The sequence below is a fragment of the Larimichthys crocea genome, chromosome X (assembly GCF_000972845.2).
Source record: "Larimichthys crocea isolate SSNF chromosome X, L_crocea_2.0, whole genome shotgun sequence".
Classification (NCBI taxonomy): Eukaryota; Metazoa; Chordata; class Actinopteri; family Sciaenidae; genus Larimichthys; species Larimichthys crocea.
Window position 1 is genome coordinate 7,923,763 of NC_040020.1, and position 26,465 is coordinate 7,950,227.

Consider the following 26,465-nt stretch of genomic DNA (forward strand, 5'->3'; position numbering starts at 1 on the left):
AGTTCGTCAGCTTGGCGGTGAGCTCAGAGCGACGTCGCTCTGAGCTCACCGCCAAGCTGACGAACTGAGTGTTTGTACCAACAGGCGTTATGGACTACCAGGAAGAAGAAGAGGAGGTAACCAGGCTCAGCAGCTTCTATGGACATAATGGCAGAGGAGAAGAGAGTGAAGAGGACGCTGACGGAGGAAGCTAAGAAGAGAAAAGGAGAGAGTGAGCGAGCAAGAAGCCGCCGGACAAGAGTAAATGTGGGACTGACTTTTAGTGGTTGGTGAGAGCTGTTGTCTTAATGTAATCATGAGCTCACAGTCTTTTTCCTGGTGTGATTCTACGGTTGTAGAAGTTGCTGACCCTCACCCTAAAACGCACGTGCACGACCTCCACCCACTTCCACAAACACACATGAACCCGGAGTTAAAGGGACTCTCCCAGCACCATGTTCCATAGAAGAAGTGTACAGGATGTGCTGTATGAGTCAGCGGGCCGCGGGTCTCCTCCCAGCATCACCTCATATTGTTTCTCAGATGATTATTTAGTAATGATAAGTGAGGGAGTCGTGAAAAAAGAGCCAGCACAGGGAGTTCAGGAAACTGAGCGGGAAGCTCCACCCTCAGCGCGCCGCCGGGAGGATTCCTGACAGGTGAAATGATTCAACACGATGGAAGCACGGGTCAAACCAGAGGGGGAATATAACACAGACAGATGGACTCTGTTCCCAGATTCAAAATATGAAGTATTTATATAGAAATAAATATAGAAATTAAAGCTGCAAGCAGCGATGGACGGGCCCTCGCAATAAAAAAATATGTCATGAAATACTGATCACTAATGCACTTAAGGCATGAACTGCCTTAGTAACTTATGATTCCTATTGTTGACATGTTAATAACTGCACGCCTTTAGTAATTGTGAACACAGAGGATGTAATTGTTGAAGTTACACAGACATACTACAGCTGTCATGACGCTGTACTTATTTCACTGATATAATGTATGCGTGCGTGCATGTGTGAGACCCCCAAAATACGTAATTTTACACCTGACATAGGGGGGATAGGCAAATTTTCGTGAGTTTTTGGGGTGACATGGGCCTTCAAAACTGCAATTTACTTTATGTCTGAAGAAAAATAAAAATAATAAAAATAATAATAATAAAAACAAAAAAAAAAATAAACATTTGAAAAACAATAGGGCCTCGCACCGCGTGCTCGGGCCCTAATAATGTAAGACAACACCTCATGGAACAAACACCAATGGAAGACATCAATTACATTAAATGAATTCATAGACAAACATAAAGAGATATGAAGAGCTTCACCTGTGTCGGCGTGCAGGTTAACGTTCACGTGACGCTCGGTGTTTCCCTGCAGGCTGAGTAACATCCAAGTCCTCAAACCACGCAGTGATCCAGCTGCCAGCATGAATCCACCACACAGCTCTCAGGCCAGCTTAAAAAAGTCGACTATGATGGAGTCAAGGATGAGGAACGAGCTGTCACATTAATAAAAACATGCGTATAGTTTCTACGTAGCAGCATCGGTCTTTCTGTCCTCGTCTTGCTCTGCCTGTAATAATATCATGACATGCTCCTAAAAATTAGGATGTGTGGCATGAAAATATGTGTGTGCAACAGAAAACTGCAGTTCCTCTAACGTCCACCTGAGGCTGGTTCCAGAAGTGAGTCAGTCTCCATAAGTCCCCATGTCCAAATGTCCAACTTCACAGCAGAAATAAACATGTTTACAGCCTGGTACAAAAAACAGTTTTGGTCTCTGTAGCTAATTTCCCCGTTCATGACAACTGTACTGAGGGTGAATTTATATACAACTCACCTGTTCACATTATATTAAGGCTTAAAGTTATGCAGGATTAAGAGCGTGGACGCTTTGATTGACAGGTGGGTGGGTGTGCTCCTCAAGTGGACATTTGAGGAACTGCAGTTTTCTGTTACAATATACATTATTTAATTTTAGATAAATAAATGTTATTGCACATCCCTTTGGTGTGAAGTGGTGCTGCAGTGATTTGTGATTTCAGTTCAGTGATGGCTCTGGGGTGAAAACAGTGTTTGAGCCTGGAGCATGCGGCTCTTTAAGGTCCTGCATGATGATGGCGGAGGACGCCGCTGGCTCTGCGGAGGCAGCGTGATCAGGAAGTGTCCTCATGTGACTGACACCTCTGAAAGGCCTGTTGACCCCCGAGAATGAACAAGTCGTACTCAGGATCTAAGATTGTGTTCATGGCGCTGGTTGGAGTTGTTTCTGCTCTGTATGCTGTCTGTATTCTTTCTCTGGCCTCATTAACTGCACAATATTTCTGCAGTGACAGCGTGTTATCACAGCTCAGTGAGTTTATTCCACCGACAGTCAGAAGTGTATTTCTGTTGGTGGCATATCTGAAAGGTGTCATTTAGATAAACACTGACAGGACGTGCATTAGCTCATGAGCAAGTCCATGGAAGTAACACTCAGACTTCAGCTTCCTGCCACTAAACGTGTGTGGTTAGCACAGGTCTGACTCACGCCGTGATGTCTCCTCCACCATCAGAAGAAGCTGCATGAGTCCTGAAGTCTGACATGAAAACATGAAGCAACACTGTGTGTGTTTGTAAGCAGATTACACACTTTCACACACATAATTGTTACTAACAAGGTACAAAACAAGCGCGAGTCCCTCGGATACGAGGCTTTGGTCGAGCACATTTATCCTTCCATGTGCAGCGGCCTCTGTGTTTACAGTGCTATTTCAGGAGCGCGCACACACACACACACACACACACACACACACACACACACACCGTGTCCACAGTCACAGTGAAGTAACCGCACGAGCACATGTACACACACACACACACACACACACACACACACGTGCACACACACGTGCACACGCTTCTCCAGATGTTGTTTTGGAGCTCCGTCAGCCCAGAGTGTGTATCCATGTTTAGATAAATACACACTGACTGTGTGTTTCACACACCGTGTGTTTTGGTTTAATTGAGTACTACAGAGACTTGTGGCATATAGTTTACAGTGCAGCCCACTGGGGCCTTCATGGGCACTGAGGGGCCACACACTCTGTATAGTACACCATATATATATATATACTCCGTGACGTCCCCGCAGACTGTCTAAAACCTGGACGTAGTCCCGTGACGTCCCTGCAGACTGTCTAAGACCTGGACGTAGTTTTCCGTGACGTCCCGCGACTGTCCTAAACAACCGGACGTAGTCTCTGTGTGTGAAGTCCCCCTGCTACCAGTGGGGAAGATGTCCTGAAGACCTGGAGTAGTCAACTCCGCATGAGTCTCATAAAAGTAACAACTACAACGCTGGGGGTCCTGCTGCAGGTGACACTGTCAGACTGTCTAAAACCCTGGGATTAGTCTCTCCGGACGTCCCCACAGACTGTCTAAAACGACGTATAGTCCCTCGTACGTCCCGCAGACTGTCTAAAACCTGGACGTAGTCCTCTGAGACGTCCCCGCGCAACTGTCTAAAACCTGGACGTATCTCCGTGACGTCCGCAGACTGTCTTAAAAACCTGGACGTAGTCTCTGAGCCGTCCCCGCGACTGTCTAAAACCTGGACGTAGTCCTCTGTGACGCCCCGCAACTGTCTAAAACCTGGACGTAGTCTCCGTGACGTCCTCCTCGAGCAGCACTGTCTAAGAATACTGGATCTAGTCTCCGCCCTGCACGTCCCTTTTGCAGACTGTGCTTACGACCTGCGGACAGTAGTTTTGACCCCTGTGACGTTCCCCGACTAGTTCCAGCAGCAGTTCAGCCCAGCTCTCGCAGCGTCCTTGTCTTTCAGCCTTTTATTTCACCAAGCTCTCACCAACCACTAAAAGTCAGTCCCACATTTACTCTTGTCCGGCGGCTTCTTGCTCGCTCACTCTCTCCTTTTCTCTTCTTAGCTTCCTCCGTCAGCGTCCTCTTCACTCTCTTCTCCTCTGCCATCATGTCCATAGAAGCTGCTGAGCCTGGTTACCTCCTCTTCTTCTTCCTGGTAGTCCATAACGCCTGTTGGTACAAACACTCAGTTCGTCAGCTTGGCCAAGCTGACGAACTGAGCTAACAGCAGCTACAGGGCCTGTAAACTTCTCTTCACACTATTTTCCACAGATCTTTTCTCGGTTGTTTTGCAGCAGCAGTTTCCTTCACTGTCCATCAGTCACATACTTATCCTGACCCGGAGCACAAAGTCAGCTTAGGAGGGGGGGGGAGTTACACAATGCTGCTTTAAGTACTAGTGTTGAAACGGTAAAACTGATCCAGTATCAGGGTCGATTCATCAGAAAATCTCATTTCTTGCGGTCCCGTCTGGCTCCGAAACAGGAAGCTGTGAGAAGCGATCAGTACTCGCGGCGATAGCATCACCGCTGCTTGTTTCTGTGGGAGATTTCCACGGATAAGAAACACTGTAGCAAATCCCACAGGGAGACAGAGGATGTGGTTAAGTAAACGCCGCGGTTTAACTTTGATATTTCGTCACTTTCAATTATTTCATCGACGTCTTTTCAGCAGCGTTTTGTCGTCTCAGGGCCGGACTGGCCTCAGCAGCTTCAAGGACGAGAAGTGTAACCGTACCCTGCAGATCAAAAGCCGGCCTGTCGTCGCCGTCCCTCCCAGAAGAACTGCAGCAGGGCCAGATTACCTGGTCAGATGTGTCCACGAGCTCAAATTCCTGTTCTGATAGGGCGGGTTGGTGCACGAATCACCCTCTAATCACCCCCCGAGGCGCCGTCGTATATCCCTAATGTCAACTTTCTCCAGGAAGCCTTCCAGGACTCGCTGCTACTAGAAAGAGCCGTGACTGCACTTCAATGAACATGTTGTTTACTCCTCTGACAGAGTGAGAGGTCGTCCACAACGGAGAATCTCCATGACTGCAGGTTAACTCCAACAACTGGGACATGTCCAACACTTTCACTGTCAGAGGAAATCAGACCTGAGAGACACTTTGGACGGGGGTGTTTGGGAATGACTGTCTGTGTGTGTGCATGTATGAGTGTGTGTGTGTGTGTGTGTGTGTGTGTGTGTGTGTGTGGGGAAACACTCACAGGACATGAGGGAGGAGGAGGGTGGGTGGTGTTGTGGGAGGGCAGGAGAAGGGAGGAGGCTCGGCTCTGAAGTCTGAATGCAGCGACACAGAGAGGTTAGAGGGAAGTCAGAGAAAATAAAGTTTCAGAGAGTCGTGAACTCGTTTCTCGTTAGAATTAACAGGAAGCTGCTTCAAACGTTAACGAGGGAGAGAGAGAAATAAAATGTCTGACTCTGGAGTCAATCCACACTTGGAGGGAATTATTTCTGACTTTGAAGGTTTGTCATTTTCTTTTCTTTCAGCACAGAATTCATATTTTCTTTCCACCCTGTGCGCCTGTTTTCTGACTGTGTGTGTGTGTGTGTGTGTGTGTGTGTGTGTGTGTGTGTCTGTTATTGATTAGACCCAAAGTGACATCAATAATAGAAACAAACAAACGGTTCCAGTTCAGCTGCGCTAACATCTGTCCAACCTTCACAAACTGGGTCTGTCCATTGTTTTGCTGAAGCAGCGTGGAGCTGGCATTGATTCCCTTTGTCCTCCTCTTCCTCTGCCATTCTGTGCTTCTTCCTTCCACACACACACTTCTTTCCTGTTCCTCCTCCGGTCAGGCCGGATCCGTCCAGCTGCTCGTTGGCTCGATGCTCGCTGTGAGATGCTGACAGCAGAAGCCAGGAAAAGGTGTAAATTCTCAGCAGGACGCCGCCGATTACTGGAAGAAATCTATTTTCAGACATGTTTCTAGCAGCAGTTCAGGTAGCAGGACTTCCGTCCAATAACCTGCTTTATATTAGTTCATTCAGTAACGAGCCAACTCTTTGGTTATTCAGTGAACTCACGTCTGACTGACATGCAAAGTTTGGAAAAGCTGGAAGAAAAATCCAGCAGTCGAGAGTTTAAGGACAAGATTGTGACTGTGCTCTGATTATGATCATCATTATGTGATTTATGAGCTGAAGCTAGTGAAGTCCTGCCTCAGTCAGGTTATGAACACGTGTGATTGTTACTGTGAATATGTCAGCCAGCACCGGGCCCGGCTCTCCGTGACGCTGTGGTCCATTTTGGTGCATCTTCATGTCACAGCAGCGTTTTGCCTCCAGACTTTGGTGACTTGCTCAGATTTGCTCTTTTTTTCTTGGTTTGTGTGTTTCTACCATCAGTAGATCAGACAGTCAGTGTTTTATTATGAAATCTGACAGCTGATGCTGGTACAGCTGTGTATTCTTCATGCAGCAGAACGCTTCTGAAACTCACTGCGGAGTCTCAGGCGATCGTTGTCTCGGTGCGAGGGATCACTTCTGTCCTGAACCGTGCACTCTTCTTCTTGTTTCTCGCCACTCTCTCTGATGCTCACCTTCACCTTCATATGAGCTAGTTTATTTCAGTTATTATTACATCATAAACAGTGCTATTTACAAGCTAGTGCTCAGTCAGCGGTGGCTCATATACTGGCATACCATTTCTATTCAGAATGCAACCACCAAAGATGAGCGAACGTATCTGTTGAAGCTTGTTGTAGGTAACTGGGCCGATTTGGATTAGTGATATTAAAATGTTCAGCTGAACGAGTCTTCACAGACGTGAACATGGTCAGAGTGAGGTCAGCATCTCCTGACTCCTCTCATGTTTTCTCACAGACAGCACGCTCAGTGTTTGCCCTCCGTGCACACAGCAGAGCTCTTCATCGACCATCATCATCAGCAGCTCTCAGCAGATCACACTGCTCACTATGAACCGTTACGTTTCCACGCAGGACATAAACAGCTGCAGAGGCGCATGGCAAACACTCGACTTGAGTAAATCCTCATTTTATGCCAGATCATAATGTTTTCCAGCACATTGCGCGCACACACACACACACACACACACACACACACACACACACACACACACGCACACGCACAGGGACAGCCACTGAAGATGTAATATGTTGGATGGGCTGTTATGGAAAAAGGATGATAGAAAGGAGCCTAACGAGGACACTGAGACGATGTTATGATCTCCTGAAAGGTAGAAAACGTCTGACTCTGACTGTGAGTCACCAGAGAATCAGCCCAGATTTGTATATTTGTATGTTTGCCAACCTAAACTGAGTTCTGAGTCCGACCCGAAGTGTTCAGAGCTGATTATCTGCTTCAAGGTGCCACGTTGTTGGAGAGGAAATGAACATGGAAACGCAGAGAGCTGCACATACGATTTCTGCAGCCTGGCAGAGAGGCTGCTGTGTTATTAAGTCGGCCGACACTTTCTTAACAGTTCTCAGTGGTGCCGTTCTGTATCAGACGAATATTTAAAAAAGCATGTAGGGTTCATGTTGGCACGACGTGTGACGTGTTATAAAACGAGTCAGCTGAAGTTCTCTCAGCCTCCGGCTGCTTGGAAACTTTCTGAAACGTGTTTTCATGAACTGAAAACACTTTTAATTTCTCCTCCGAGGACGCTCGGCTCCAATTAATCAGTTTATCTTGTTTTTGCATCAGCCTCTCTCTCTCTCTCTCTGTCTCTCTCTCTCTCTCTCTCTCTGTCTCTCTCTCTCTCTCTCTCTCTCCCCCACGCTGGCTTTTTATGAGATCTTTATTGAGACGCTGTGTGTTAACAGGTGTTAAGTGGAATGCAGCCACCGTCTTTATTCCTTCACTGGTCACTGATGTAAATCATCAAGTGGATAGTTAACCAGCAGCCTGATCAAAGCAGCAGAACAAGGCTTTACCTGTCAGAGGTCGAGGCCTTAAAGAGCCTGAAGCCAAACGCCGGCCGGCTATTCACCAGCTGCCCTGAAAGACTCTGACTGTGTGAGTGTGTGTGTGTGTGTGTGTGTGTGTGTGTGTGTGTGTGTGTGTGTGCAGTCGGGGGTCTCTGGCCTAACCTCGTGCACCAACACACTGTCTTCCTTCTTTAACAAACACCTCTACAAATCCCAGAGTTCCTTGGTGTTGGACGCGGGGTGTCGGCCAGACGTGGACGGGAACCCGCGCAGTAAATCTGACTCGGAGCTGCAGCGCTGCCCGGTCAGCGTTCGTGAACCCAACACCATCAGTGGGCAGTTAGTGAACCCAACACCATCAGCGGGCAGTTGGAGGAAGTGTGCGTTTGACAGCGTAGCATTAAGGCTTCGTCTGACCGAGCTCTGTGTGAAATCCAGTCGTTGTTTGGCCTTGTCTTGTTTTTCCTGGTTGGACCACGCTGACTTGTGTTCTGCAGCTCCTGACGCTGGATAAACTTTGTGTAACCAGTGTTTGACAGACTCACTGTCTCCATCACTTGACTTACTGCCTGCGGCTGAAATTACAAGAGGAATTAAAGAGTTCAAGGCTGCGAAGAGAACAGCACATCCTTTATTAATTAAAACACGGTGTAGTGTTTTATAGTTCTGCCTCAAACTGTTTCCAATCATTTAAATCGTGTGTGTGTGTGTGTGTGTGTGTGTGTGTGTGTGTGTGTGTTAATAGATGCAAAGCAGAGCCAGACGAATCCGCAGATCAACAGACGAGAGAAGCTTTTTATTGTTTGCTGCGTTACATTTCATTTGCTGTAGCTGCTGTTTGCTGTGAATGTAAAGCCAGCACGCTGTTCATCTGTTTCACATTAAAAGTCTTCCAGCTGTCGAGGGGAACTCCACTTTCCTGCCAGAACTTTTATTGTGACACATTTGTAGGAAGTGCAGAGATTCATTACCGGCAGCTTAACGTCGTCGAGATTCATGAACTAACAGCACAGAGAGTTAACTTTGTGTTCTGGGTTTTATTTGAGATTTTACAGATGTAATAAAATATTTAAATTATTCTAGAAATATATTTTTTAATATAATAATCTCGTGTAATCTAAATTTGTACCGAGATACAGAAAATACTTTATTATCAGCAAAATGTAGTTGAAGTATCAAAAGTAACAGTACTCCCCGTCAGTAAAGTTAAATTATCTGTGTTGAAGTATAATGTTTATTACAATGGAAATATTCAAGTAAATTACCAGCAACTCAAATTTCCACCACAGTGCTTGATGTACTTAGTTCCACGTAATCTTTGCTGAGCGCTGTCAGTCCGGCTGACGTCAGTGATGGTGCAGACCTTCACCTCTGTCTCTATCTTCACTCTCCTGTTCCTCCTTTTCCCGTCTCTCTGTTTGTTTTCCTCCCTCTGACTCTGACTGTCTCCTATCTCCACGTCTGGACCGAGGTGATACTGAATGTTTGTGTTTGCTGGTCGGGAGAGAAAAGCGATGACACCGATGATGATCCGGCAAACGTAGCCCGACACCTGGGCCGTGTTAGGACAGACGACCGTGAACCAGAACGTGAGGACGCAGCTGCCTCCATCTTTATTTTGGTTGCACTAACAATCCTGCTCTGCATTATCTTATCCCACATGAGGAAAGCGTGAGACACTGGACACCGGGGGCTGATAGGTAGTGCAGGGACGTGGGGAGACGAGACTCCTGGCTGCCGTTAATGAGGTTCCTCTGAGGTGGACTGGACCTCTAGTTTCCAGCTCATAGTCTGGGAATGCTGTTTCACTGGGAATGATACTCCTTCATCCATCTGTCAGTCCACACTCCTAATGCTGCACTTATGACATTCATGCAACGAATATTCTTTTTCTATTTCGCTTCAGCTGAACAAGAAAGACACAGAAGCTTCTGAGCGAGAGATGCCCTGAGCGGCTTTTTTCCTCTGACAACATTAAAGCATGGAAAGATTCAAATTCACGTCTGTTCTTAAATCACGTCCGCTCGGCTGCACGGCCTCTGAATACAAACAAATGGCTTGAGAGGAAAGCACTCAGCTCCTGCGCCTGAGGGCGTATAATCACAAAGCAAGCCAAGAACAGAAACACTAATCTAAGATCACTTAAAACGACGTCTCGGTTCAGCTCTCAGAGCCTCTGCGTTACGGATCCTGATACGTCTCCAGCGTTCAGCTTTTAGCTCTTCCAAAATGTAACTCAAGTCCACAGCGAGTGTCAGGAGATGTTAGAGAGTGAACGGTTTCCTAAAGTGTTTTCAGTTCCCGAAGGAGGTTCAAATAAATGCCTCACTCGCTGCACAATACAGTTTTAAAGTGTGCGTCGCAGCCTTTCAGCTCCTCGTGAAATCTACAGACCAACTTTGGCAGAGAAACTTTTATTCTCTGGCCTGGAGTTGAAAGCAGCCACGGCCTTGGATCCTGCTCAGCAATCATAAAACACAAAGACCGAGCAGAGCGGGGCTGAGGAGGACGCAGAGCTGGGACACCACTGACAAACTGCGAGTTTATGGTGTATCATTTTTTTCTGTGTGTGTCGGATCTATTAAAGGATGAATTTTAAAGATGTCTCATTGTTCCTCACTGGATAATGAACTGTGTTCTCAGCAGAGGCACAGACAGAGTGTGAGAACATGAGTGAACGTGGGTATGAATGACAAACACGACGCGTCTTAAGGGTTTCATCAGGATGATGGAGGGCTAACACAAACCACCACACACTGAGTTCCCGTGGCGTCCGTGAACGTCCTCGGTGTGTCTCACTGACTCGTCCCCGCCCCCCCGTGGGTGTGGTCGTTTAAAAATACACACATACATTCCCGTAACGCAACACGTGCTCGTCCTTTACGAGCACTTTGAACAAAACTACATATAGTCGCATAAAGACATGTGCACACGCTACACACACCACACACCACGAACACATCGAGTAATCAGCGCTGCCTCTTGGACGGCGGGAAACAGGAGATGCTCTGCAGGGTGTGCGTGAGCGGACTGGTCTAACTAGTGTGTCATTATGATACCAGCTCCTGGCCTTGGGCTTGGCACACGAATCCACGACGGGAGTCAGATTAAAGTTTGAACCGTGTGCATCAAACTAACAAACAAACTGACAAACTAACCGAGGGGGGAGGATGTGTCTCTGTCTCCGGGATCATGAACCAGGAGACTTGGGACTCGCTCGGCAGTGAACGCCGCTTCAAATGTTTCCATGCAAAAGCCTAGAATTAGATTTTGGAGCGTGCCGCACACGTAGCAGCCAGAACACATGACTGAAACACTGATACACAGAGGAGCCAGAAGCTGCTGATGATGGTGATGATGGTGTAATGACATCAGACAGGTAGTGTTTCATTGTCTGTGCGTCGTCTACATCCACCCCGCCCTCAAACCTCAGGCGCTTTACTACTTGCATACACTTCATATGACGTGTTTTATGAAAGCAGTTCTTTGTTTACCGCTCAGTTAACTGGTCTGACCTTTGATGAATATTTTATGATATTGTTCCTGCTTCCTATAAACAGATAATTTGACCCATAAATGGTTTATAAGGGAAAGATGAGCTGGTCTTGGGTCGACGTGCTTCCAGTGTTTCAGTGTGACTGTTTCCATATTTACACACTTTGTTCTTCCACTGCTGCCTTTCACTTCATCGTACAGCTTTAGTTAAGATTAACCAGGTCACTGACTAGTCCAACAGAAGTCATGACACCCGCAGACTGTCTAAAACCTGGACGTAGTCTCTGTGTCTCTGTGTCTCTGTGTCTAAAACCTGGACGTAGTCTCTGTGACGTCCCCGCAGACTGTCTAAAACTTGGACGTAGTCTCCGTGACGTCCCCACAGACTGTCTAAAACCTGGACGTAGTCTTTGTGACGTCCCCGCAGACTGTCTAAAACCTGGACGTAGTCTTTGTGACGTCCCCACAGACTGTCTAAAACCTGGACATAGTCTCCGTGACGTCCCCGCAGACTGTCTAAAACCTGGACGTAGTCTCCGTGACGTCCCCACAGACTGTCTAAACCCTGGACGTAGTCTCCGTGACGTCCCCACAGACTGTCTAAACCCTGGACGTAGTCTCCGTGACGTCCCCGCAGACTGTCTAAACCCTGGACGTAGTCTCCGTGACATCCCCACGACTAGTCCAGCAGCAGTCAGCCCAGCTCGGCGTCTGTCTTTCAGCCTTTTATTTCACCAAGCTCTCACCAACCACTAAAAGTCAGTCCCACATTTACTCTTGTCCGGCGGCTTCTTGCTCGCTCACTCTCTCCTTTTCTCTTCTTAGCTTCCTCCGTCAGCATCCTCTTCACTCTCTTCTCCTCTGCCATCATGTCCATAGAAGCTGCTGAGCCTGGTTACCTCCTCTTCTTCTTCCTGGTCGTCCATAACGCCTGTTGGTACAAACACTCAGTTCGTCAGCTTGGCGGTGAGCTCAGAGCGACGGGTACCCATCGCTCTGAGCTGACGAACTGAGCTAACAGCAGCTACAGCTCGTCCAGCTCTGGTTCTGGCATGACACCGGCTCTGTATGATATAGTGATCATTTGACGGCCTTGTGAACTAAATGTAATCTGTCAGTTAAACTGTTTCAGCGGTGGTTTGACTCGATGTGTTGTTTGTGTCCCTCAGCTCTGAAGAGGTCTTTCGAGGTGGAGGATGTCGACACTTCATCTCACTCCCCCGGCTCCCGTCGGACGACCAGCACCCCTCACCGTAACGCCATGTCTCCCACCAGCATCTACTACCGTGACCTGGGCACCGCCGCCCAGGCCACCAACAACAACAACCTCAACTACACTCAACCCCGCTCCATCATGGGTGGAGGAGGCTCCAAGACCCCTGAGCCTGTGTCCCGCCGTTCCGAACTTTCCATTGATATTTCTTCTTCCAGCAAGCACGTGGATAACGTCACCAGCCCCTCCTCCACGCGCTTTGCGACCCACGGCGCCCTGAAACGCCCTGAAGTCCTGGGTCACTCCAAGACCCCGGAGATGGGCCACAAGAGGGAGGTCACGTTCGCCAAGGCGCCTGCTGATTCCCCGGGGACGCGTCGCAACGAGGGCAACAACAACAACAACGGCACCAGTCGTACCCCTGAGCAGAATCACACTCGCAAGTTTGAGCCTCCTAGTCCCGGAGATGTCCGTAAACCTGATATCAGCATCACCAGAGCTCCCCCGGAAAACAATGGCCACCACCCAGCAGTGCACCACCCACACCACCCCAACCCTCACCACAACACCATCGTCACCAGCTTACGCTGCTCTTCACCAAATCATGCCGGACGGAAATCCCCCAACCATGACAGTAAGTCTGATTAATCATAATATCTGTACAAACGTTCTCTCTCTGAAGGTGTCGATGACTTTCTGATTAAAGATTAAAGTGAGAGTAACAGACCATCTTCAACTCACATGTTCTTCTGTGAGCAGGAAAGAAGCTTCTCACTCTTGGCTGTGAGTTGGTTTACGTTCGAACCCCGCTGGGTGAAGAAATGTCACATTTTCCAGATTACGTTTCTTCTGACTTCATATCTTCCTGCTCCTGCTGTCACACGCTAACTCAAAGTATCAGATCTCTCACCGAGAAAGAACAGTCAGTAACAGGAGCAGCTGTTTGAGACGTCTGAGTATCTGTCAGTAATGTAACTATGTCTGACTGTGTGTCTGTACTTAATGCAGTGTTGGAGCCAGCGTGGTTTTAGTCTGTAACCTTGGCAGCACCACAACAGTCAGACGGCCGTTAGACAGTAATTAGTGCTCTGCAGTCAAACTATACGAAGCAGAGAAGGACATATGAGACATGATACAACAATATACAGGACACGACGTCTAACAGCAGTCTCAATGTGACGTCCCCGCAGACTGTCTAAAACCTGGACGTAGTCTCTGTGACGTCCCCGCAGACTGTCTAAAACCTGGACGTAGTCTCCGTGACGTCCCCGCAGACTGTCTAAAACCTGGACGTAGTCTCCGTGAGGTCCCCGCAGACTGTCTAACACCTGGACGTCTTCGTGGGTTAGACAGAGAGACGTTGAGCTGAAGCTGATGTTCCTGCTTCGTCCTCTGTCACTGAGCAGATGTTTTGTGCAGAGTTCCCACAGTATCACTGTCCCGGTGTCTGCGCTGCGTGTCATGTTATAATAATGTTTCTGCTTCATATGATCATAAATTTCCAGCCTGTGTCTGTGCTGAAGGTTTTACACGGTTCTCTCTGAGATCATGGGGGGGTGGTAGCCACTTATCTGTCCACAGGGAGAGGCCCTAATAGGGGTCTAAATGAAGGGTGACATGCCTGGAGGGCCCATGGGGCCCCGACTGGGCCCCCCATGCTCTGCTCTAACGTCACAACAACACTTCTAAAATCTGTGTGATGAACCTGCCTCGGTTCCACAGCATGAACACACTTTGTTCTGTTGGTACGTGGAAAAAAAGTGTTTTCAGTCGATCAGCTTTGGTGACATAAATATGACAGATCGCTGTTGGCAGCTCTGTGAGCAAAGACCGTTCACTGTTTTATTATTTTTCCATACGGCCGTCAGCTGTGTTTTTTGGAGTCTGTTAAATAAACTGCTTTCCTGCTCATTCAGTTTTTCCAGGAGGAAATGACATCACACATCATCTGTGTGCTCACACACACACACGCACACACACACACACACACACACACACACACACACACAGTATCCTGGGCTTCCTTCCGTGTTCTGTCAGCGTGATTGTTTCCCCCGCTGTGACCTCACTGCAGTGCACTTCCTCTCTCAGGGGTCATGTGATCTGAGCCGGTCGACTTCCTCACAAATATCCGTCTGTACTTTGATCTGAGTATCACACACACACACACACACACACACACACACACACACACACTATAACTAACTACCGTTGAAACGATTATTCGACTAATCGACATCTTTCAGGACGCTGATTTCGTAAAATGTACATTTGAGTTGAATCGTGGACCCGTCAGTCGGTCTCAGATGTTCTGGTCCAGAGCAGTGTGCGGTGTTTCTGGATGTGGTTGATATCTGTCTCTGTCTCTGCCTGAGGGGTCGGAGGTCACGGACACTCAGTGCTGGTTTTGAGATTTCTCTGATTCTCTGAATCTTTGAATGAGATTCTGGATTGTAGACGGTGAAATCCAGAAACTCATTCAGACTGTGAGTCCACAGACGCTGAAGGTGTTGGACCTCGCCTGTTCAAAAAGGTGTTTTTTAGTGTTTTGTTGATCCTGTCAGAACTTTAATTTAGTTCCATAAATGAGTGAATATTCACAAAAAACAATAAAGTTTATCAGTTTGAACATTAAATCAGTTTTATTCTGTTTTTATTTATGTTTTACCAACATTTTTGTAAATATCTTTAAAATATGAATAATATAAAGGCAGATTAATCCACAGTGAATAATCATGAGTTGCATTATCCTCTCTGTCGATGGTTTGGTGGATCCATCTCTGTTATAACACTGTAATATATTTAACGTGCATAAATTAAATTTTCCATTTGAAGCCATAAAACAGATTTAATATTTCACTTTAACTGTGATGAAGCTTCACTGCTGAGTGAAGACCCGACGTTCAGCTTCACCTCAGGCTAAAGACGGCAGACTGGCTGTGATCGGTATCTGGTCCAGTCCTGCGTGTTCAGCCACACACAGAACCTTATCTTGACAGGTGGGCCTGCTGTTCATCAATCCATCAAACTCAGCACAAAGAGCTCTATCTCACATCTCCAGACGGAGGAGCCGAGCCCAGCTGATTTTCCTGATCAGTTGTTTTGTCTATAAAACATCAGAAAACAGACAAACATGGATAAAGTCATCAAACGTCTCGTCTTGTTATCAGCTGACTAATATATATATATATATATATATAATATATATATATAGATATATATATATATATATATATAATATATATGATAAGAACTGAGCTTCTGTGCAAAGACAGATACTTTCATGTTTTAACACCACAGATGGACTTCTTGATGGGCCTGGTCATCTTTGAGGTTGTGTGTGTTTAAAGGGTGTTACCTCGATTTGCGTCCGCTCTCCCTGCTGTTGATGCTAAAGAGTGAAATCCTCATTTAAAGCGAGCGGGTTCTGGTTCTGGTTCTGCACGCTGAAGTGGAATTTGTCCTTATATCGCCTAAATAAACAGCTGATGATTGAGGAGTAGTCATTATGGAAGAGAGCGAGTCTTTTTTTTTGGATTGACCTTTTGAAAGTGTGTGTGTGTGTGTGTGTGGGTGTGTGTGTGTGTGTGTGTGTGTGTGTGTGTGTGTGTGCTGGGTCATTTGTCTGTCCACAGGTCAGGAAAGGGCACTCACACACAAACCTTCCTCATCTCAGATTTTTGTGTCTTACTTTTCCTGTCTCTCATCGACACACACACACACACACACACACACACACACACCCTCAGGCGAAGGCATATCCGAGGTCAATCCTCTCCTGGTGTAATTACTCTGGACTGACCGGTCCATTACTCAGTGTGACCTGTCGACTAATTACCCAAAAAAAGAGAGAGAGAATATTTCTGCCTACGTGCCTGTGATGAAGATGATGAAGATGAAGAAGATGATGAATGTTTCAATCAAAAGACTTAAAATCACATCGATGATTCAGAGGAGACAAAATCTGAACAATCAGTTTCAGATATAATGATTCCTCATTACATTTCTGTTCAGATCTTCTGTGTTACGCGCTCAGAGTCTGATGTCACATCACACATTTGTTCATAGAGCGATAATCTGCCTTCCTGTGTTATATCAGAGACTGGACTGGTTATGGAAATGTCTGCAAACATCTCGACTGAAAATGATTTCTGTTCCAGAAGAAATCAGATCAGTGAATTGTTAAAATCTGACGTGAGCCCTGACACTCGAAATTAAAGTTAATAAAATCAGATTAGATTAAACGAAATGCAGTTTAACATCTAACCAGACGTGCAAAGTGCAGCTGCATAGAGATATATAAAATGATGTGAAGACATACGGAGTCACAGATTGTTCTTCAGTCTGCAGAGTGACGACAGTGACATTACATTGCATTTAGCAGACGCTTTTATCCAAAGCGACTTACAGAGGAGGACATAAGCTGAGAAAGGTGTAAAGGACACAGAGTAGTTGTTAGTTTTGTTAGGCATAATTAGAAGTGACGAGCTTCTAATAATCTCGATGTGGCCGAGTCGAGGGTGACCGGTTCAAATCCAGAGTGGACCGCAGCATGGAGAGGTGCCAGTTCACCTCCTGTGATGAGCAAGACACCAAACACTGAACTTCTCCCAGGGTGCCACGACTGACTCCACCTCCACCTCCACCTCCACCTCTCCACATTTACATGAGTAAAAAAAAACTTTCCCACTGAGAGATGATGAAGTTAATCTTCTTCTGTTCCTTCACTGTTGGTGTGCTTCCTAAACGAACCACCAGGAGGCAGTGTGTGACAGGTGAACTGTGTTCACACACTGAACCTTGCCTGCAGGTGAAGTGAAGTCAGTTTTCTGTTGTCTGGTGCTTGTTGTTGTCTCTCTGTGAGAGGGCCGAGCTCCATGCAGCCACCTCCAACATCTCCAGCTCGAGGCGCCGCAGAAAAACTGTCAGCCTGTTTCCGCTCATATTTTATTAAAGATCTTAACACTCCAATAAATCATCTCATTCCAAACACTCTTTGAAGTGCGCGGACACTAAAAGAAGTGGACATGAAAGGTTTTCCTTTTTTTATGAAGATCGTACATTAGAGGAGGGTGGAGGAGGGTGGAGCTGAGAGAGAAAAGAAAGAAAGATCAGCCCTCCTACTCCAGATAAACACACACACACACACACACACACACACACACACACAGATAAGGCTCTCGGAAGTTGGAGTTTACACTGAGCATCTGGGGGAAGTCAAGGGTTAAAGAAGTTTCCCACCACTGCAGGAAGACCTCTGTCCTCTTCAGTCGTCCTCCCAAATCCCACAGCTCCGAACTCTTCATTCACTTTCTCCTGCGTGCAACACGTTTCATATTTACACACACACACACACACCACCTTTATCAAGCTTCTCCATCACCAGAAGATCAAATACAAATAGGATACGGGCCATCGAGCTCGGTGAAGCGAGCGGAGATAACATCTTCATTCGTCCACGCGAGGCCTCGCTGCTGGTTCCTTTGTCCGAGACAGGCTGATGGGAAAATCATGTCCCTTATCTTGGCCGTGGAAATGAAGACATAAAGTCAGAGTGATGGACGGCCTTGAAATGGAAAAAACACCGTGCCAGCATGAGACAGACTCTTGTTCAGTGTCATCAATCAGACGCAGCTTTAATACTTTAACAGACCTGCAGAAGTAAAACATCATTTCACATGTTTATGATGTGAAATATGAGATTTTCTCGCTGGTTCATCTGCAAACTGTCGATATTTTAATGAAGAAGAAAGGTTCACGCGAGGTCGCTCTCTTCCCCACATTCTCTGCTAATGAGGTTCGGCCCACTTGGCTGATAGAGGACGTACTGGAAAAACAATAATTGTTTTGTGTGTGTGTGTGTTTGTGTGTGTGTGTGTGTGTGTGTGTGTGTGTGTGTCAGACACAGTCCTGCCATCTGCTGAATGAGTCGATGACAGTCGCTGGAGGCTGAGGGATTCTTCATGTTACACCAGCGACAGCTTGAGTGTGTTAAAGCAGCTTTTGGCTGAAGATGTTAGTTTGTGACTCACCGTGATGTAGTCTCAGTTTGCTCGCACACAGCCATCCTTCAAAGAAAGTTGGGACATCGTGTCAAATTTAAAATAGGTTTGATTCGTTCAGACTTCTCTGGACCGAGGACTGAAGTGATAAATGCATTATTCACGGTGCAGATTGTTCATACGGGGTTGTTGCTCTTTGTTTTGGTTGCAAACCTTTCCCATCTTAAAAGTTAGATGTTGTTGGACAGATATTTTGATTCCACACATTCTTCTTCCGTGTTGAAACCTGCCAGCAACATTTCCAGCAATGCGACTCGACCACAGATATTCCAGTCAGAAGTTTTGTGTGTGCTGTGCTGTGGTAGCATCTGCAGCCTGGAGCAGAGATGAGGAACTGATACAGATCATTTCATTTCTGATCCGAGCAACGTCTCCTCAGATTTCACCCAGCTCTGTCTGCTTTATTCAAAAAGTCAATCAGCTAAATGAAACTTTAATGACTTCCAACAGGCACAACACAAAATAACAAAAGGCGGAGAGGACGAGGAGACAGAAAACACACTTGATCCAAGCAGGACGACACAGGACGACACAGGACGACACAGGACGACACAGGACGACACAGGACGACACAGGACGACACAGGACGACACAGGACGACCTGCCAAGACAAAAACTAACTACTAAGAACTAATTAAACACAGAAAACAGGCGGGAAAAGACAGGAAGTGAAGTCACACAGGACACCTGAGGGAAGCTGTAAAACTCTCAGATGTTAAGATAAAGTGAACGCATCACGCTCACCTTTCACACATCACAGGTGAATGAAGATGAATGAAGTGAGGCTCTGTGCAGCCTCTGTGAGGAACACATGCAGCTTTTATTGAATCATTACCTTTAAAATAACTGTATAATAAAAAGCAGCTCTGATGTGAGGCAGGATTTCACGCCATGAACGAGGTTTGCAGCGATCATTTATGGATTTGGAGAGTGTGACTGCAGCTTTGTGGTTTACGGGCAATTAGTTTCTCCGAAGAACGCCGTCATCTGTGAGTGGAGGAGCTCTGGGTGAACTTTCACCTCCAGCCTCGATGGCGTGAAGTGCTCTGTGACGGCAGACAGCAGACGAGAGGAGGAAGCAGAGTTAGAGCTGAAGATCTGGGGCAAAGGGGAAGTTTCCTCGGATGAGTTATTCTGGTTTACACAACTAAAATCCAGGATTCAGTGCAGGGCTCTGTGTCTCTACCTGCTTCTCTGTCTCTGCATGTGGAAGGTTTCTATTATAGATAATTAGCATCATAACTGGGCGAGATGTTTTCTGGAAGACGTGCAGCGACCGCACATGCAGTTTAATCACAGAGCTCCATGTTTCTCTTGGTTCCTGGAGTTGAGTCATCCCTGTCCCTCGCCCCCGCAGATCCACCGAGGGGCCAGGGATTCCCCAGAAGGCCGATCCCTCTGCGTCGCTGTGTTTATTGTTCATCAGGGAAGGCTTTGACTGCACAGCATCAGAAACACACAGTACATGCTGGGTGTGTGCGTGTGCGCCTCGTCAGTTTAGTTCTTGTCCGTCTGCAGTGAAGGATTTAACAGCAGCTGCCACACTCAGACAAAACTCAGTTTTTAAGCGAGAGACGAGAGATGACTTCTACTTGCAGTGAGATATTCAACAACCACGAGATGGAAACCCTTCGTGAGTATCTGTCCGGTTGTCTTTTGTGTGTGTGTGTGTGTGTGTGCGGGGGAGCTCGACTGGTTTTCATTAAGGCCAATCAAGCCGAGGCACGATGCATCCTCTTGGATTCGCAGAAACATCCCAATTTACTGCCTCAACATGTTTCCCACGGCAGACCTCATTGTTTCGGGGAAATCTGCTTTCTGGACTCTTCTTAAAATCCCTCTTTTCTTCTCGCCTCGGTGTCGCAGTAGTTTGATTTTAAAAGTTTGATGGTAATTAAAGCAGGAAAGGCTACTTCAGTCTTTCTGTCTTTGGATGTGTAACAGCTGCGGGACGTCACGAAGAGACAGAAAAGTTCTCTGCAGTGCTACGTAATAAAACAGTTACAGTATTAATGCAACATCTCCTATAAATATAATGTCCAGCTGTACTCGAGTATTTGTTCTTTTCTCTTCTTAGCTTCCTCCGTCAGCGTCCTCTTCACTCTCTCCTCCTCTGCCATTATGTCCGTAGAGGCTCCTCTTCTTCTTCCTGGTCGTCCATAACGCCTGTTGGTACAAACACTCAGTCCGTCAGCTTGACGAACTGAGTGTTTTGTACCAACAGGCACTTCTCTTGGCGCCGTAATTACGTCATTGCTGTCGCACAATTAAAACGTACCACTTAACGTCGTTCTCACATAATTCTTGTCCATTTACTACTGCGTTTTTATTAAATTAGAGTCTTTTGATTACTGTCCTGTATGTTTTATTTTCGTGTTTTGTTTTCTATTTAAGCATCATCCTCATCCTCTCATCCATCCGCCGAAAAAAACATACACCGTTATTTTAGAAAACTCATGTAGCGCTATAGAAATGCCATCTACTGTCAGTCTGGCTGTTTGTGTTTTATCAATAATTCAATTATTTACTTTTTATTTACTTTTTTATTTCAATTTATTTCCTTTCCGCGCCCAGAGAACTTCTGGCAATGCATGATGGGATATCTTGCTTCGGTTAGTGACCATCGGATGTTCACTACATTTCGCGGTGAATTGTGGGATACATGCAGTGACTATATAGTGGACACTAAACATTCGGACACCACTACAAAATGGCGTGGTCACTATATAGTGCACTACATAGTGGTTAGGGAGTGATTTCGGACACAGCCATAGTGTGAGAACAGACGTACGAATGACAGAGACACCGTTCAGCTGATCACAGGTCAGTGTGGGTCAACAGAGGAAAGTTACATGGTGTTGTGCATTTTAAACAGTCCAGCTGGGAAAGCTTTACCGGACCCCGTAACAGTCCAGTTTATCTCCTCTGAGGTCGTCATTGTAATCACAGCACAGCTACAGCGATGAGAAGTTTGAGTCATTGTGACCTTGAGTCTGAGGAATAACCCTGGAGGAGTGAAGCATGTGAAGTAGCTGGAGATGTACACGCAGATGCTGTGAATGCATGTTGGGTTACTGCAGCCCGAGGGGACGCGACCATGAGGCCACTTCAGGGTGTTGAGATAAACTATCTGCACTCATCTCACACATGCTGTCTCCATTTGCACCGCAGGGGAGCCACAGCATAGAAACACAACAGGAAGTCTCCAGAGCTGCTATCTTCCCAGTTTATCCAGGCCAGACCAGATGTTCTTCCTCTTTCCCCTCCTCCTCCGAGCTCATGTCTATTTGTCTTTGCCTCCTCCTTCCCTGACTTGCTCCTGTCCTTCCTGCCCTTCCTCCACCTCTCTCTCTCTGGGAGGTTGTGTCGCTGAGTCATGGAGGTGACTCTTTAAATCAGCTCCATGTGTGCTCTGCAATCAGCCCTGCAGGTCCAATCACAGAGCTCCTCTGATGGGGCGTGCCGGTCATCGCCGCACAGTTCAGTCTTCAGTTTCCTCTGCAGGCCGGCAGCATGACTCCATGCTACCAAACGTTTGAGCCAGAATGGCTACCGTGTTTTAAGAAACGTAATGAAACACGTCTCATTTGAGCTCTGCTGAACTTTATAATTAAAACATGGAAGAAGAATATTTCAGCTGTTTTATGTTTTATTCTTTATCTGGACAGTGGTCGCTAGTCTTCCAAAAACAGCAGCTAACATACAGAGCTAACAGTAGCTAACAAACTGAGCTAACAGCAGCTAACAAACTGAGCTAACAGCAGCTAACAGACTGAGCTAACAGCAGCTAACATACAGAGCTAACAGCAGCTAACAAACTGAGCTAACAGCAGCTAACAAACTGAGCTAACAGCAGCTAACAGACTGAGCTAACAGCAGCTAACAAACTGAGCTAACAGCAGCTAACAAACTGAGCTAACAGCAGCTAACAAACTGAGCTAACAGCAGCTAGCAGCAGCTAACAAACTGAGCTAACAGCAGCTAACAAACAGAGCTAACAGCAGCTAACAAACAGAGCTAATGGCAGCTAACAAATTGAGCTAACAGCAGCTATCAAACTGAGCTAACAGCAGCTAACAGCAGCTAACAAGCAGCAGCTAACAGCAGCTAACAAACAGTAGCTAACAGCAGCTAACAAACTGAGGTAACAGCAGCTAACAAACTGAGCTAACAGCAGCTAACAAACTGAGCTAACAGCGGCTAACAGACTGAGCTAACAGCAGCTAACAAACTGAGCTAACAGCGGCTAACACACAACATCAATTTAATGGATTCAAAACCAAACCAAATCATTTTAGATCAAAGTATTTTCAAAGATTCTGTTTTTGTAAACAGTGTTCCCATCATGCCGTCTGTTTGTGGATATGCTACTTTTATAAAAACACCGTTAGCTGAGACAGTTTGTGCAGCTCACGCGTTAGCACAGAAAGAAGAGTAAATGAAGAACATACATGTTGCGTGTCCTCACAGTTAATTACTGACTGTTTGCTCCGAGCTGCTTTTTATTTTTGCTGTGCTCTCAGGATGACTAATAAAAACTCAGCTAACACACTGCAGACCTCAGCTTTCATCTTCGCTTCCCACGAGAGGAAACGCCAACTTCAGACTCTGCTGGGTCACCGACCACTGATTGTTGTTTGGTGGGAGATATATGGAAAATGTTTCAGAGATATACGACGGGCTTTTCTTCAGGGGGACGTTAAGAACATGTTGTCCTCGTTTCACACTGGAGGACAGATTTAAGATCTCAAGAAAAAAGAACTGGCAGCTTGACTTTGTGCAGTGAATCTATCAAAAACCCTACGAGCTGATAAAACACTGACACAGAGCGCTGCAGGGGACGCCACGGAGACTACGTCCAGGTTTTAGACAGTCTGCGGGGACGTCACGGAGACTACGTCCAGGTTTTAGACAGTCTGCGGGACATGTTCATGTGCCAACTGTGAGTTTCAGCTCCAGTTTGACAGGAAGGAAGTGTTTTCTGCTGAACGTTACAAAAACCTCTTTCCGTCTTTTCGTCTTTTGGTCTGAGCGCTGATGGAAAAAGAAAGTTGTCAACAAAGGAATAAATTCATCGCGCTCGTCAAAAACAAACGCAGAATCTTTCTGTGGCTGTAAAGACTCGAAGCTTCTTAGAAAACATCTTTTCACATGTGGACTGTTGGAGTCTGGCTGTGATACGTGTGAATCTCTGAGCTGGGACTCAGGAAGCACAGCAGAACATATTTCCAGAGAACATTTGGGTTTTGGAAGCGCTCTCATCTGTTTTGCAGCCAATGTTTGACTTGAGTGCAGCTTGACTCACTCGAGTTGTTGGTACATGAGTTTATATCAGAGGAGGTCGAACAGGAACACAGAACCTAACCTCTCTGTAGGACACTGCTCTGATTCCAGCCGTGTTGTCTTAACCCTGCATAACTTTAAGCCTTAATATAATGTGAACAGGTGAGTTGTATATAAATTCACCCTCAGTACAGTTGTCATGAACGGGGAAATTAGCTACAGAGACCAAAACTGTTTTTTGTACCAGGCTGTAAACATGTTTATTTCTGCTGTGAAGTTGGACATTTGGACATGGGGACTTATGGAGACTGACTCACTTCTGGAGCCAGCCTCAGGTGGACGTTAGAGGAACTGCAGGTTGTGGCTTCACTTCCTGTGTTGGCTTCATTTTCCAGCCACGAAGGTTCAAGTTGCCACGTTTGAAGCAGGAAGTTTTGATGCTTGTGATATTTCAGCAGTTAGAAATAAAATACAGACTTTTTAAAACATTGTTTGGCTCCAGCTGCACGAGGATATAAGAGATGTAACTTCTGTTCAAACCTTTGGAGACGTTTGAAACTTTACATTTAGGTGTCAAGCACAGTTTTAAAGGGTCACACACACACACACACACACACACTCACACACACACACTCAGCTCGTCCTCTGGTGGGTTTGCTTAATCACACGTGGTGTGAGGTAGCTCGGCTCCATCCACAATGTTCTCCTTTGACTTTCTCTGGGTTTCAATGAGGGGTGTGGCTGCATGAATGCCTATCCCAGCCGCTCGGGGGATGATGATGGCGGTCACATGACCCGAGCTGTGGGGGCGTGGCCAAGGGGAGCAGCAGCAGCAGCAGTTGAGCCTCCACCAGCTGGAGCTGAGATTGAGAGAGCAGAGAAGGAAAAGGAGGAAAGGGCTGGGTGAGTGTTCATGTTCGCCGTGTGCTTTGTCCTGTGTTACGAGGAGGTTTTGTGGAAGGTGGAGGCTGACGGTGTTAGAGTTAGTTTGCCAGGTGTGTGTGTGTGTGTGTGTGTGTGTGTGTGTGTGTGTGTGTGTGTGTGTGTGTGTGGTGTAGAAAGTTCTCAGGCTGAGAGTTGGAGAGTTTCCGTGTTTCTCGTGCAGACCTTCAGCTTTGTCATTTCTCTTCCCATTGTTAGCCATCGGGGAGAGTTTTTGGAGGGTTAGCACACTACCACTCCTCCTCCTCCTCCTCCTCCTCCTCCTCCTCCTCCTCTCTCCTTTTCTTTCTCCCTTTCCCCCTCCCATTGTGTCTTCAGCTCTGGAGCATGCATGGATAATCAATCTGCCATAATGGGGCCGAGTGTTGACCCAATCAGGACGGGGCCTGTGTTCCTCTTTAAATCACGGTCCCTCACTTGATCCGGTGCAGGAGGATTATCCCGGCGCTGATGGAGCCGAGCTGTTCGGATGTGATCTCATTTATTTCTGACCCTCTCCTCCTCGAGTTTGTTGCCAATTTCACGGGAGGTGAACAGGTCATATTTTTCAGTTTGGCTCGGCTCTCCCACGTGAACGTCTGCAGACTCTCATCGGGTGCTTGTAGCTTGTGGTTAGTCACTCGGCTGTAATTTTGTTTCCAGAGACAGAGCTGCAGAACTTTTTGAAAAATCATGATCTCAGTGCATCTCATGATCCCACTTTGCAGCACGGCGGCTGAATGGTGGCTTTTGGGAGCGTTCCCTCTCTGTGTGCAGTCCAGTCGTTTCCAGGTGTTATCAGAGATGTTGTGGAAATCTTGTGACCTTGCACATTGAGTCTGCTGCATGAATAAACAGCGTCACAATGCCGACACAGTGTCATTGTGTTAAACTCATTGAGCTTTCCTCTCCACACCTGCAGTGTCAGCGCTGCCTCATATCTGATTTTCAGAAAGCTTGTTACAATAGGCGCCACTTAAAGCCACTCACTCACTGTTTTGCTTGCTGCTAATCACATAGCTGGCTGATAATGAGTAATTCAATCAGCCGCAGAATAAACACTTCATTAGGAGCATCTGATCCCGTCATCAGAGGTGTGAAGGCTTCGTCCTCGTCCTGTCGGACTGTGTGATGGTTTTTAAACCACAGAATTCAGCCGAAGCAGCCGAGCTGAGCGTGAACATGATTTCACAACAGCCGACTGTTTTGCTGGATTCCTTCCCCACATACAGTACGTCTGCTAATGACTCCATGTGTGCGACTCTCATCAGTCGTTAAAGTAGAAACAGGTTTTCTTTTTTTTAAGTACACAAGTCAGTAAAAAGGAAACGCTCGTGCCGTGTGGGGATGTTTTCTGTCCTACCGTCTGCTGCAGCAGGAAGTCAGACATGTCATGTCCTGTCAGAGGTGACAGGTTGTGAGCGGGTGGAGCCAGCACTGAGGAAACCTCTAACGTCCACCTGAGGCTGGCTCCAGAAGTGAGTCAGTCTCCATAAGTCCCCATGTCCAAATGTCCAACTTCACAGCAGAAATAAACATGTTTACAGCCTGGTACAAAAAACAGTTTTGGTCTCTGTAGCTAATTTCCCCGTTCATGACAACTGTACTGAGGGTGAATTTATATACAACTCACCTGTTCACATTATATTAAGGCTTAAAGTTATGCAGGGTTAAGACAACACGGCTGGAATCAGAGCAGTGTCCTACAGAGAGGTTAGGTTCTGTGTTCCTGTTCGACCTCCTCT

General features: G+C 46.6%; 1 protein-coding gene across 6 annotated transcripts in view; it reads left to right on the forward strand.

Moving 5' to 3' along the window:
* septin9b (septin 9b) overlaps positions 1-26,465 on the forward strand; it is a 68,509-nt gene that overhangs the window by 13,243 nt on the left and 28,801 nt on the right. For 2 of the 6 annotated variants that reach the window (XM_027282943.1, XM_027282942.1), the window contains exon 2: positions 12,411-13,088. In XM_027282943.1, coding sequence (XP_027138744.1) covers positions 12,411-13,088 — 678 coding nt within the window. Of the gene's footprint in view, positions 1-5,153; positions 5,321-12,410; positions 13,089-20,001; positions 20,150-24,584; positions 24,703-26,465 lie in introns of those variants that run through there. The other 4 variants (XM_027282941.1, XM_027282940.1, XM_019271012.2 and 1 more) reach the window with 4 other exon arrangements.